The sequence below is a fragment of the Dipodomys spectabilis genome, unplaced genomic scaffold, assembly GCF_019054845.1.
Source record: "Dipodomys spectabilis isolate Male_0828 unplaced genomic scaffold, ASM1905484v1 ptg000179l, whole genome shotgun sequence".
Lineage (NCBI taxonomy): Eukaryota > Metazoa > Chordata > Mammalia > Rodentia > Heteromyidae > Dipodomys > Dipodomys spectabilis.
This window is the reverse complement of record NW_024870856.1, coordinates 12,895,325-12,909,401: the sequence shown is the minus strand read 5'-3', so window position 1 is coordinate 12,909,401 and position 14,077 is coordinate 12,895,325. Positions and strand designations below refer to the sequence as shown.

The 14,077-nt window shown below is 50.4% G+C and overlaps 1 protein-coding gene across 1 annotated transcript in view; it reads left to right on the top strand.

The window, feature by feature from the left end:
* Cep72 (centrosomal protein 72) overlaps positions 1–9,132 on the top strand; it is a 65,582-nt gene extending 56,450 nt beyond the window's left edge. The window contains exons 12-15 of the mRNA XM_042695255.1: positions 883–1,070; positions 4,327–4,453; positions 5,454–5,565; positions 8,417–9,132. Of these exons, the coding sequence (XP_042551189.1) occupies positions 883–1,070; positions 4,327–4,453; positions 5,454–5,565; positions 8,417–8,582 (593 nt within the window). The 3' untranslated portion in view covers positions 8,583–9,132. The remainder of the gene's footprint in view (positions 1–882; positions 1,071–4,326; positions 4,454–5,453; positions 5,566–8,416) is intronic.
* Positions 9,133–14,077: the final 4,945 nt, after the last annotated feature.

Below are 14,077 nucleotides of genomic sequence, written 5' to 3'. Positions count from 1 at the left end.
CCTGTGTGTGCAGCCCTGCCAGGCTCCGGAGCTGCGGTAAATTGTCTCCACACTGGACCTGGTCCTCTGCGGCTGGAGCTGAGAACACTGCCCGGTGTTGGGCTTTACTTATTCCGTATTTAATTATTCCTGTATTTGGAGTATTGTCTGCTTGAGATCCTCTATGTACATTCGGTGTGTGCAGGCACAGCACAACATGGAATCAGAGTTCTGTGGTAACCAGACAGTCCTAGAAAACTTGGGTCTCTTTTTTTTTGGGGGGGGGGGTCTGGTCGTGGGGCCTGAACTCTGAGCCTGGGCACTGTCCCTCAGCTCTTCAGCTCAAAGCTAGCGCTCTACCACTTGAGCCACAGCGCCACTTCTGGCTTTTTTTTTTCTGCTTATGTGGTGCTGAGGAATCGAACCCAGGGCCTCATGCATGCAAGGCAAGCGCTCTACCACTGAGCCACCTTCCTAGCCCAGAACTTGGGTCTCTTTACTTCCATCTACTGGGGGCTCTTTCAGGAGTCCTCTGACCCCAGGCGGTGGCCTCCTCCTGAGCCTGGGCTGTGGGCCAGACTCTGTAGTTAGCAGACACAGAAACAGGCGGAGCCGCTCCAGACGCCGTGTCGCTGGCTGCCTTGTTGGTTGGTCTCTGTCGTCCCCTTAACCCACGTGTGGCCACGTGCTGCCCGGCTCACTTCAGTGAGGGGGAGGGGAGTAAAAGCCATTTTCCATTCTTCACCATGGCAAGACTGTGTGTGGAAAGGCGGAGGTGATCTCAAGATGCTCTTTCTGTCTCTGCATGTCCTCAGTGCTCTCAGGCCACACAGTGGACATGCTTTATTTATGGTCCATGCTACTGCTGCATTGCTCTTAACGATGCCCCTTTTTTGCTTTTAGCCCAGGCAAAGCACATTTTGTCATCTGTCCCAGCGGCGCAGGACAGTGTAGCACTCGAGTCTGAAGGAATTAGCTATCTGGCCCTTGAAAATAAGTCCCTGCAAAGCCTCCTTGCGGAGCAGCAGCGGCAGTGCACCACCATGATGAGTGAGGTGACGGCGGAGCTCAGCAAGGCCCGGAAAGAGATGGTGAGCTGCACTCTAGCGCCATGGCCAGCTCTTCACGGGGCGGGGGCCGGCGGGGCCTCGGATGCCACACTGTCCCAGAGCCACCTTGACAGCCATGTCTTTTGTGCAGCTCCTCTAGGACCTTGAAGCCCCCTCTCCTTGCTGTGTTGTATGCCCATTCTCCATGGACATGGTGAGCTGGACGGCAGTACCTCTAGCCCTCTGCCTACTGCCTCTCGTAGGAGAGATGAGAGAGGAAGAGGTGGCCCAGCTCTAGGCAGAGTCTTGCGTTCCCACTGGCCCTTGGTGGAGACTCCCAAGTCCTGATGAGTGAGATTCCAGTTATCTGGGGTGCGTAGGGTTCCTACCCTTGTCTTGTACCCAGTTTGAATCTGAGAGACTCTTGTACCACCAGATGGCACACAAGAGCAGAGTCCATACTTGGACTTGGCAACCAACTTCTCCCTTACGAGGTTGTGTTATGTGGATGATATTGGGATGATGTTCTTCCTTCTGAGCCCACACGAATGGTTACATGACAGGTGGCCAGACACACCTGTGGTTGCTTCTCTGCCAGGCCTCACCTTACCGCACAGTGTGCACTGCGTTAGCACACCATCCCCAGCTTTACAGTGGACCTAGCAGAGCTGGGCTGTTCAGGGATGGTGACCTCATCCGAGGACCTGGTGGGTGGGGATGGATCCTCTTCCAGCAGGCCCTCTGCACAGGAAATGGAGGCCGAAGTGTTGGTCACTTCTGCCTCTGTGCATTGGCTAACCCTTCAGGGTGAGCATGTGAGCGCATGTGCACCAGGAGGGGCTGTTGGAACACTGTGACCTCAGGACCAGTGCATGAAAGCACCACAGAATGAAAGTTGTTAGGTTTTCTGACAAGGTCTTTGTTTTGTGAGATTTCATACACATCTCATTTTTAGAGAAAAATGGAAGTGGAGTGATATCTAACATACTGTGAAATCTTCTACATGCACACAGGACTCCATGTAGAAAGAGCAAGAGCACACGTAAGCCTGGACCGCAGCACTGGAGGGCACAGTGTGGGACAGTGTTAGTCTGGGGGACACAACCTGGCCCATTGACCAGAAGACAGCAGGTGATACCTGATGTCTCAGTGCAGACGTGGAGGCCACTTGGGGCCTCAGCCAGAGCTTAGAGACCAACCTGTACTGCTGTCCCATGACAGTGATGCGCAGCCAGAGCTCAGACCAACCTGTACTGCTGTCCCATGACAGTGATGCGCAGCCAGAGCTCAGACCAACCTGTACTGCTGTCCCATGACAGTGATGCGCAGCCAGAGCTCAGACCAACCTGTACTGCTGTCCCATGACAGTGATGCGCAGCCAGAGCTCAGACCAACCTGTACTGCTGTCCCATGACAGTGATGCGCAGCCAGAGCTCAGACCAACCTGTACTGCTGTCCCATGACAGTGATGCGCAGCCAGAGCTCAGACCAACCTGTACTGCTGTCCCATGACAGTGATGCGCAGCCAGAGCTCAGACCAACCTGTACTGCTGTCCCATGACAGTGATGCGCAGCCAGAGCTCAGACCAACCTGTACTGCTGTCCCATGACAGTGATGCGCAGCCAGAGCTCAGACCAACCTGTACTGCTGTCCCATGACAGTGATGCGCAGCCAGAGCTCAGACCAACCTGTACTGCTGCCCCATGACAGTGATGTGCAGCCATAGCTTAGAGACCAACCTGTACTGCTGTCCCATGACAGTGATGCGCAGCCAGAGCTCAGACCAACCTGTACTGCTGTCCCATGACAGTGATGCGCAGCCATAGCTTAGAGACCAACCTGTACTGCTGTCCCATGACAGTGATGTGCAGCCATAGCTTAGAGACCAACCTGTACTGCTGTCCCATGACAGTGATGCGCAGTCATAGCTTAGACCAACCTGTACTGCTGTCCCATGACAGTGATGCGCAGCCAGAGCTTAGACCAACCTGTACTGCTGTCCCATGACAGTGATGCGCAGCCAGAGCTCAGACCAACCTGTACTGCTGTCCCATGACAGTGATGCGTAGGGGCACGGCCATCATAGGTCCTGTTCCCTTACCTCCGTGCCGTTCCCTGCCTCTCTTCTCCAGGTCCACCCCTGGATGTCCCAGCCCTGGGAGGGAGAGGTGGCCAGCAGCTCACATGGTAGGGCCACCTTTAAGGAACCTGGGCGCAGGAGGGAAGTGCTATGTGGACCAGTAGCTGCTGCCTTCCAGGGAGACCAGCACTAAGCCCAAGCACTGACCGAGTCTGTGTATCCCATGTCATTCCTGTAGCAGCCAGAGTCGGGAACAGCATGTCCTGGGTGCAGCTCTGAGGCAGACACATCTCTCCACCCTGAGTGTGTTCGGCCCTCTGCTTTGTTTACTCACCGTAGCCTGGACTGAGAGAGTGCTATCTGCTTCCCAAGCCCAGCACCCTGGGGAGAGCCTGCGGGTGAGCCTTGTGGCAGGAGGCGCTTGGAAAGGGTTTGAAAGAGGAGGGGTCTTGGGTCCACCAACACACCCAAGAGGAGATGTCAGCCCAGTGGGCACACACATGCTAGTAGTGGCTTGTTGCACTGCTGTCCTGGGCTTGAGTCTCAGTGAGAAGCAAACGCTGACCCCTGGAGGAGGTGAGATGAGGCCGGCCCCAGCCCTGGGAGAGCCTGCGGTTCCTGTGGGAAGGAGCCGCGGGCTTCAAGTTGTTGGAGCCCTGGCTCCAGCTGCACAGACTCAGTGTGTCAACCTGTTATGACTCACAGTGCCTTGGCCAAGGCTAATAACATTGCTGGCTCGGATGACGGCCAGGCTTCCAGACGCACCTCTACAGCACCCTAGTATATGCTTGTCATTTTCTCCTACAAAGAAGCCCAGGCCTTGGTTCCCACCCATAATGAGTGGTGGCTGATAGAAACAAAAGAGAGGTCCCAGGGGAGGCTGCCAGCACCACAGGGTAGCAGAGAGGCCCTGGGACCTCCAATAGCCACAGCCACAGCCTTGGGGGAAGGGAGATGGTCAGCTTCCGCCAGCTGCCCTCCAGCGTGGGCCTGGGCTCCGTGGTGAGCTCGGTGGGGTGCTGGAGACCTCTCTCTTCACCTCTCCCCTTTCCCAGAGGTGACTCCATACCACTCAGAACTGGATGGAGGGCAAATGTACTTTCTCTCTACCTTGTGATCTGAAATTATGGAAGAGAACCTGAACCTAGTGATTATTCAGACATTTTGTTTTGTTTGTGTCTTACTGACTGGTCTCATTATACTCTCTATGTCTTCAGGATAACTTGAGGCAACATTTAGACAAGTCTTTGGAGGAAAATAGCAGCTTAAAATCTCTTCTGTTCAGCATGAAAAAAGAAGTAAAAAATGCAGATACTTCTGCTGCGCTACATTTGCAGATCACTGGTGAGTTCACCGTTTATTTGGTAATCACTTGGTGAAATACAAGTGCTCAAATGTAAAAAGGTAGACTTTAGTCTTAGTCATTTTCTGCCAGTTGAAGTAGTGTAAGGTCAGCTAGCCAGAGCAGGTGGACAGAAGAAGATGCATCCTGTTGCCTTTGATTCTTTAGCCGAATTTGGACCTTTCACCCTGTGGCTCTTGAATTTAATAATGCACTGGTGGTGTTTCTGCCTCCTGAGCAAGAAGGTGACTTGAAGTCTGTTTTCTGGCTCTGTTTGTTCCAGGTACAAATAATTTTTATTTACCTCTTTTTCTGTCTCTGGTTCCACTTGTTCTATTTTAGAGAAGTCAAGTGTTTGCATGGCAACCTACCTAGGAGGTTGTAGTCTATATTTTGGGAGGGTGAACTTCCCAGCAGTCTCTCCTCTTGTCCTGGGAGAAATTGAAGGGCCAGGAAGTAAGCACCTCAGAGTCGATGGCCTTCCCATGATGTGTCTGCCTCTTTGTGGTCCCTGCAACATAAAAGGACTACAGGCAAGCCCCAAGTGTCAGTCAATGACAAGCCCTTTGCCATTTATTGAATAAGAAGACATTTTTATAGTCTTTTCTTTTAAGAGTTGTCTTTATCCTCTTTTTACCTTGTTTCTATGACGTATTAGGTTTTGTTTTGTTCTGTTTTTCCCTGAGGTTTCTTCTAGCCTGGTTATTTCCAATGTGACTGTTTCCTTTGTTGCTGATTCTGCTTGAGTTACCTAACATTTTTGGTTGGAGCTCAGGATGTTCTTTATTTCTTGTGTCCTATTTTCTTTATAGTCTTGTGTATATTTTCTATTAGTCCCTGCTTGTTTTGTGATGTTGGGTGGACGTTCATGTTTACCCCTATCTTTGAGTCTGTTATAGAAATGAGTGTTCTGTTATATATTCTTATATCTAGCTTATACTAGAATTGTCAAGACATGTGCATGAGCTTCCTTATATAATTCTGCCACATTTCTTCTTTCAGGACTTCAAACAAGTGTGAAGCAACTCTCTGGTGAGGTTGTAGAGCTGAAGCAGCATCTAGAGCACTATGATAGGATCCAGGAGCTCACGCAGATGCTGCAGGAGAGCCACAGGTACTTGTGTGAGCCAGGCAAGGGAGGAGAGGAGGGGGAGAGGCCGAGTGGTAGGGAAGGTAGATCCCGTGTGGCAACACCGCAGAAGCACAAAGAGCAGCTGACTGTGCGTCACAGCAGTCAGTGTCCAGGGTCCACACATAGCACCATGCTGACTTGGAGTGTCTGTTGGTAAAAAGTGAGGCTCTTCCTGCTGCCACGTTTTGTGATCTTGGTGGTAATGTTGAAGTATTGACCTGGAAATGTAGATTTGGACCCTGAGGAGTGGATTCTGAGGTGTGGACCTTGACCTGTGAGCCCTGAGGTGTGGACCCTGAAGAGTGGACCCTGAGGTGTGGACCCTGAGATGAGAACTCAGAGCTGTGGACCCTAAGGTACAGACTCTGAGGTGTGAACCTGAGGTGAGAACTGTGAGGTGTGAACTCTGAAGTGTGAACTCTGAGGTGTGGACCCTGAGATGAGAACTCAGAGCTGTGGACCCTAAGGTACAGACTCTGAGGTGTGAACCTGAGGTGAGAACTGTGAGGTGTGAACTCTGAAGTGTGAACTCTGAGGTGTGGACCCTGAGATGAGAACTCAGAGCTGTGGACCCTAAGGTACAGACTGAGGTGTGAACCTGAGGTGAGAACTCTGAGGTGTGAACTCTGAGGTGAGAACTCTGAGGTGTGAACTCTGAGGTGTGGACTCTGAGGTGAGAACTCTGAGGTGAGAACTCTGAGGTGTGAACTCTGAGGTGAGAACTCTGAGGTGTACACTCTGAGGTGTGGACTCTGAAGTGTGAACTCTGAGGTGAGAACTCTGAGGTGAGAACTCTGAGGTGTGAACTCTGAGGTGAGAACTCTGAGGTGTGAACTCTGAGGTGAGAACTGTGAGGTGTGGACTCTGAGGTGTGAACTCTGAGGTGTGAACTCTGAGGTGTGAACTCTGAGGTGTGAACTCTGAGGTGTGAACTCTGAGGTGTACACTCTGAGGTGAGAACTCTGAGGTGAGAACTCTGAGGTGAGAACTCTGAGGTGAGAACTCTGAGGTGTACACTCTGAGGTGTGGACTCTGAGGTGTGGACTCTGAGGTGAGAACTCTGAGGTGAGAACTCTGAGGTGTGCACTCTGAGGTGTGGACTCTGAGGTGAGAACTCTGAGGTGAGAACTCTGAGGTGTGAACTCTGAGGTGTGCACTCTGAGGTGTGGACTCTGAGGTGAGAACTCTGAGGTGAGAACTCTGAGGTGAGAACTCTGAGGTGTGGACTCTGAGGTGTGAACTCTGAGGTGTGCACTCTGAGGTGTGCACTCTGAGGTGAGAACTCTGAGGTGAGAACTCTGAGGTGTGCACTCTGAGGTGAGAACTCTGAGGTGAGAACTCTGAGGTGAGAACTCTGAGGTGAGAACTGTGAGGTGTGCACTCTGAGGTGTGCACTCTGAGATGTGCACTCTGAGGTGACAACTCTGAGGTGAGAACTGTGAGGTGAGAACTCTGAGGTATAGACTCTGAGGTGTGAACTCTGAGGTGTGGACGCTGAGGAGGAGACTCGATGTGGTTTGGGAGAATGACAGGAGAATCTAGCAGTATGAGAGGCGCGTAGGAATGCAGAATGTGTGGTGTCCTGCTTCCCGGGCCTTAGTTCCTGTGAATTGTAGTTTTATCCTAATGTAGTTCGTGGCTGTTTGAGTTTTATGGCTGTTTTTAAGTTTGGGAGATTCCATCTTTCTTCCCTGATAGGGAGCAGGTGGCAAGAAAGGGACTGGAAGTTTCAGGTAGGCTCAAGCAGAGCCTTGGCTTTATGAAGAGATGCCTGTGAAGAAGCTAGGGCAGGCTAGGTGCAAAGAGAGACTTGGCCCTAGGAAGGATGGGAGCTGCCGAGTGGTGAGGACTTGGGAACCGCAGACCATTGCTGCCCCCTCCCCTGTGCCTGGCAGGAGCCTGCAGGCCACCCTCGCCAGCCAAGGTCAGGCTGGCAGTCCTGTCCCCCAGAGCCCTGGCCCAGGCGTGGGCAGGCAGAGCTCATGATCTCCTACATGTCCTGTGATCAGGCTTTTGCCCCTGGAGTCCATGTTGACTTTGTCCATCGCTATCTCTGATCCAAGCAAATAGCCAGTACCTGCTTAGTAGATGGGTCAATGGGTGACCACCTTTGTGGTGAACAGCAGTGGTCAGTGTGGCTCTGCCTTGTCTAAATGTGTGATGCCATAAAACACGTGACTGGAAAGCCAGGCACCGTGGCTCACGCCTGTAATCCTAGCTACTCAGGAGGCTGAAATCTGAGGATTGTGGTTTGAAGTCAGACCAGGCAGGAAACTCCTTGAGACTCTTATCTCCAGTGAACCACCAGAAAACCAGAAGTGGCACTGTGGCTCAGTGGTAAAGCACTAGCCTTGAGCTGAAGAGCTGAGGGACAGCGCCCAGGCCCAGAGTTCAAGCCCCATGACTGACCAAAAAAAGAAGAAATAACCCCTGCATGGCTGAGGAGCATGACAATGTGGAGATGGAAAGTGGGGAAAGTTCACAAGGGCCTCTGAAGCCATCACCACATCAGAAATATTGGTTGCCATCCTGTCGGAGTGTGTGTGGCGGTGTCGACGCCGTACACCTCTCATGCCTTTCTTCAGCCCCTTCGCTCGCCTGGCTGCCAGGGCTCAGGGCCAGGTCAGGCCTAACTGCTGCCTTGGTTTGGAAGAATTGGGCGCAGGAGCAGTGGTCAGTGGGTGGTGGGGCTGGCTAGGGTGGGGCGCAGGGGCGGCTTTGTGCCAGTGGTCTGGGAGCTGAGTGAGAGGGGTGAGGGGCAGAGCTGCCAGGGGGCGGCAGCAGGCTGGGGAGGGGTGGGGACACCATGGCTGCCCCTTCTGTCACCCTCCAGCTCTCTGGTCAGCACCAACGAGCACCTCCTGCAGGAACTGAGTCTCGCCCGGGTGCAGCACAGGGCAGAGGTAGAGCAGATGCACTGGAGCTTCCAGGAGTTCAAGAAGACCACAGCCCTGTTCCCACCCCACAGTGCTCATCTTGGTGGCCGCCAGTCCTGCTAACGCCTGCCCAGAGTCCAGTTGTCCTCTTTGTGGTACAGCCACAGGCTTGTACGTCAGTGTTTCTTTATCTGAACACGCTAGGGAGATTTGTCTCCTTCCCTTGGAATCACCTGATAATTTTCAGATGCATTCAGGCCCTACAGTTGAGCATTCTAATGCACCCTGAAGTGACAGTGAGCCTGGCCCTTCCTGTGCTTGGTCGGACTACCGCTTTGTCACTACACACTCTGGCGTGAAGTTCAGGTGGGGTTTTTATCTGGGATGTGAAAGTACTGCATAAGATTAGTAAAATAATTTCAGTGTGACAAGCAATCCTCCTTTAATTGGCTAATACATTGTCACTAAAGGTTAATTTTGTAAATAGTTCTTTATAACTTATAACTGATTTTCTTATTGAATTCCATTATGAAACAACCTATGTACCATGGTAGGTGGGCAGGAATTAAAAAGTGGTAAAACTGAGTAGGAGTTACAGTGACATATGTGGAACACATTTTAAAAGTTCGAACTGTGATGTTAATGTTTCATAGTAAAAATATAACCCCATTCATGCCTCATCCTTTAGTTTCCAGTGTCTTTCTGAAAATCATAGCAAAATAGATTATAAAACTTGGGAAATTCACTTCATATATATCCCTTGCTATGAGAGGTAAGACACGTAGTTTTTCTCCTTTTTTTTCCTTTGGTCTGAGGCCAGGACTTGAAGTCCATACCTGATGCTGATGCTTTTTGGCTAGCACTCTACCAAGTGGCCACCATACTTCAATCCCATTTTTTTTTCATTGGTATCAACTATATAGAAGGAGGTTTCATTTTTTACATCTCTATCCATAAAAAAAAATGTTTAATTGTTTAGCAAGAATAATCAGGCCTGTGAAGAAAATGGTGTGTGCTGGCCCGTTGAAGTGTTAAATCCTTCCATAGAGGCGCAGGGTGGGACTGCCTGTCTCCTCGGGCTGTCCTTCCCTGTCCTCTCCCTGTCTGGTCACGGTTGTGACTCTCACAGACAGAGTGTTTGCGGAGTGGGGAGCCTTCACCAGACCCTTATTCATTTCAGTGGAGTAAGAGATTGCGGTATTCATCTTTTTGTTCCCAGAAAAGGATCACAATGCGTTTATTTTGGTTGGGTTTCAAATTGAGTCACTTAGACCTGGGAATTCATAGTTTCCATTAGATTTGGAAGATCTGGCTGTCATTTCTTTGAATTTTTTTTCTCTCTCTTCCTCCTTCCATCTCCTCTACTTCTTCTCCTCTCTCCTCCTGGGTCTCCAGGGACACTATAAGTCCCACAGGTCACTAAGCCCATTTCTTTGGTTCTCTGGGTTTCACTGGCCTGTTGCAGAATTCTTGAGCTTGTCTCCCATATGCTTCATCTGACAGAAGCATATGTAGCAAATTTCTTATTATCAGTGCCTATATGTTGATCAGCACTTAGATTTTTCTAAAATTCCACTTAATTTTTTCTTTCTCATTATGAAAGATTTTTCTCCTATTATGTTCATGTTGAGTTTTTTTGTTAGCTCTATAAGCATATTTGTGATAGCTTTTCTAAGGAACCCCCACTGTTTCCAGACCGCCCTCTCTACTGACACTACCACAAGTAGCAAGCAAGTAGTGTGTAAACATCCAAGGTCTGTGTTCTCCATACTTCTGATGTCTTCATTGTAGAAGGTTTAAGGTGGTGTTTTTCCTGGTGGTGTTAGTTTGTCTCTTTCTTAGTGAGTATTTTTTTCATGTGCTTCTTGCTGACTTGGGTTCACTTTGTGGAGTGTCTGTCTCTGTCTTTCCCTGGTGTTCTATTAGTTTATTTGCAGGAGTTATTTATAGGCCAAACATACTTAGTCCAGAAATGCAGTAACTTTTTCATACAGAAATTTTTTTTAGCATCATATCGGTACTAAGAAAAGGACACTCAATTCTACGTGCCACTGGCTCACACCTGTAATCCTACTATGCAGGAGGCCAATATCTGAAGATCACAGTCCAAAGCCACTTTGGCTGTGAGACTCTTATCTCCAGTGAACCACCAAGAACCAAAAAGCCAGAACTGGAGTTGTAGCTCAAGTGATAGGGAAAAAAAAGAAGTCCCACTCATTCTGGGTGTGCAGCTCAGTACTGGACACTTGCTTAGTCTGCATGAGGCCCAGAGCTCCATCCTCACGGCATTAACAAGAAAAGGGACATTAAGATGTTTTAATATATTTGTAAATATTCCAAAATAAGGAAAGTATCTGCAATCTGGAACATGTCTGGTCCAGTGTTTCGGCTAGGAACACAGCAGGAGCTGAGCAGCAGGCTCATGTGCACATGTGCATAGCTACTTCCTTTATTTTCACTTTTTGGGGGAGGACAGTACTGAGGTTTGAACTAAGGACTTCACGTGTGTATGGGCAGAGCATGCTAGAGGCCTCCAGCCCTTTGTACTTTTTAATAGTGTTTCTTAATAGAAATTTCAAATTTTAATATGCTCTAATATATCAATCTTTTTTTATGAATCTTGCCCTTTTGTAGTAATTTTGATATTGAAAAACATATATTTGATCTTTTTAGGGACTGACATACAACCCCTTGAGGGATAGTGTCTTGTTTGTGTTATGTGTTGACTGCTGGCTCCCCAGGTAGCTTAAAGTTGTATCTGGCCACGGGAAAGGCTTGGGCGGGATCTAAGAGTTCAGCCCCACTCCCCACCCCCAACTTCAGGTCCCAATGGGTTAAATTGGTCACTAGTGACTAAGTGTTGTAATCTGTCATGCTTATGTAGTGAAGCTTCCTGAAGGCTCAGATTGCTTCTGGAGAGGTACTTGGAGGGAGGGGCCTCCCACCCCTCTCCTCCTTCTTTCCCCTGTGTCCTTTGTAATGTATAGTGGGCTGCTAAGCAAGGTAATCAACCTCAAAAAGAGCCAGGTGGTCAGAAACCCAGGAGAAAACAGCCGGCCTGCCATTGCCATCTGAAGGTTGTAGCAGGTGTGTTGGCAAGGACTGCACCCTCAGCAAGCAGTGGTGTCCAGTGCCAGCTGCAGGTGGGCAGGGTCAGAAGGGGGTTGAGTCACAAGAGACCTGACAGCAGACCCTCTTGCTTCCTGGTCGGGAGGGTAAGGTGACGGGAGTCTGTGTTGAAGGTTGAGTGGAAGCATAAGAGAAATTGAGTTTGTTACTTCATGAAGTCTTGACGATCTGCTGGATTGTCTTCCAAAAGGCTCTGTGCTCTTATGTATTAGGAATTTGAGGTCTGTATTCTACCTAGAGTGAATTTTGGGGCATGCTTGAGTTCCAGCTGTCCCGTCCCAATCACTGAAAAGACTCGTACGTCTCCACTTTGGCTGTCTTCTCTCTGTGATACTCTCTCTAAGGTAGACCCTCCCATATTCATGTCTGCCTGGCTTTTTACTCTGTGCATTTCACAAATTCACTGAATCACAATTTTTTTTGAATAAGGACAATGTCTGACACGTAGTAAGCACTACACACTCACTTGCGTTATAACAGTAATTTCTCCTTGCTTCATGGGTGATGGTGGCTTATAATTCCTTTATCCTGTTTTTGGGGGATCATAGAATGGAATGGGCCATACATTCCTCTCTTGTTTGTTCCCAGGAGAGTTTGCTGAGATAAGAATCACTTCACCTCTGGAAGATGATGTCATTTGTGCCTGGAATGTTATCAGGGTTTTTGATAATGTTTATTTTAGAATATGGCAGAGACTTTTGTCAAGACCGCCCAGTCTCCCCTCAGCTGGGCTGAGCCATTGGGGGCTGCCCAAAGCAGTGTGGGAAGAGTGGGGGTGTTCCCTGTCAGGGCCGGCCAGAGAGATTCTGACTGTTGCTCTCTCCCAGAGGAAGGCCAGAACGCCAGGTGCACTGTCTGTCCGGACAGCCACTGAGGTAGCAGCTCCTCCTTTACTACCTGGTGTGTCTGCTTGTTTGTATATCATGGGCCTCTTAAGACCTGGTCCAGATGGCCCTCATTTTCAGGTTTGGGGATAGCCCTCACCCTCTTCTGGTGGCATTGTTATGGGCCCCTCCTTTGAAGTTGTGTTCTGGTGCAGAGAGGTGGGGACATAGGTTTCTCCTTCACTGTCCAGGTGAGGAGACAGCTTCTGTCTACTGTGCCTCCATTTTCCAGCCTCCGATGTGCTCCCCTGAGTGCCCTGGCCATTGTCCATGTGGACAGGGCTCTGCCCTGGCCTTCCTGCCCATACCACGCCCCTCTAAGTCAGTCCCTGGAGCACCCTGAAGGGCCGCCTCCAGAGAGCAGGCGTCTCTGCTCTCCCTCCTGGGTCTTCAAGAGCCCCGCTTGCCAGCTGGCCTCTACAAAACTACTCCCATCTGCTCCCAGAACCCCTAGTTCCAAACCCCTGCAGTTCAACAGTAGCTTCTGGAGCTTCCTACCTTTATAGCTCAGTTTCACTAAAGTTTGATGAGTTAATTAGGCCTTTCAAAAAAGCAACCTCTGGAAGGGGGGACCAAGATGGTGACAGGGCAGTAGGGAAACACCTCAGCTCTCCCCAACCAAAAAGAGGGGTCGAGTTCCAATGCTTAATCTCCCCAAGATACTGACAGCAACAAAAAGATAAACACCCAGAGAAAAACAGAAGGTGGAAAATAACAAAAAATAGAGAAAAAGAAGAATTTCAGAACAGAGAAGCGCAAAGACCCCTCCCCCAACCTTTACTGGCTGCACAGCAGCAGCCAAGCCCCGGCCAGCGGCCCAGTAGGGGCTGCCCGAGTCCCAGATTCACAGGGGGCTGCCTGCAGATCACCCGTGCAGATGAGGTACCGGTGTCATACCCACTGATCGCGATGAATGGAGAAATCTCCGAGCTTGGAACTTGGCCCCACAATGGGAGCCCCAGAGCTACACGGGACACCCAAAGAACACCAGAGCAGAAGACCTTCAAGGAACTGGTGCTGATCCAGAGAGCGCAAACGGAGACAAGCCCCAGTGCTCAGAACCTGCACGGAGGCCCCGCCCCCACCTCTCGGGCAGATGCTGGAGGCCCATCTCGCAGTGCGACCCGACAGCTTCGACTGAGGCAGAGATAGAAGAGAATCACACAGAGCCACCACGGCCCAGCCCAGCCTGCAACCACCCCAACTGAACTCTGATTGCAACGGCAACCGATGATCTACATCACACAGAAACAACTAGCTTCAGGGTGAGTACCCCGCAGGGGACAGTGTATCCCTCAAGGGAGACCAGAGCTGGTAGGAATCCCCAGACCCTGACCCAGACTCCCTACCCCAACTCCTGGACCACAGGACCCATTAAACTGGGAACTGTTCGAGAGCTCCACCAGCCCGCAGAGCACACTCAGCTGGCCAGGCTAGCGCAAAAGCGCCCCTGGAAGGGAGCTTAAATACCCAAGCCAGGAATAGCGCCCCTGGGTCAAGACACCCAACAGTAGAAGAAATTTGAACTGTGTGCCCCAGGCTGCATAACCTAGGTGGTATACACAGCAGCACAGGCCCAACCGGCATGCCCCAGGTGGGGGGCCA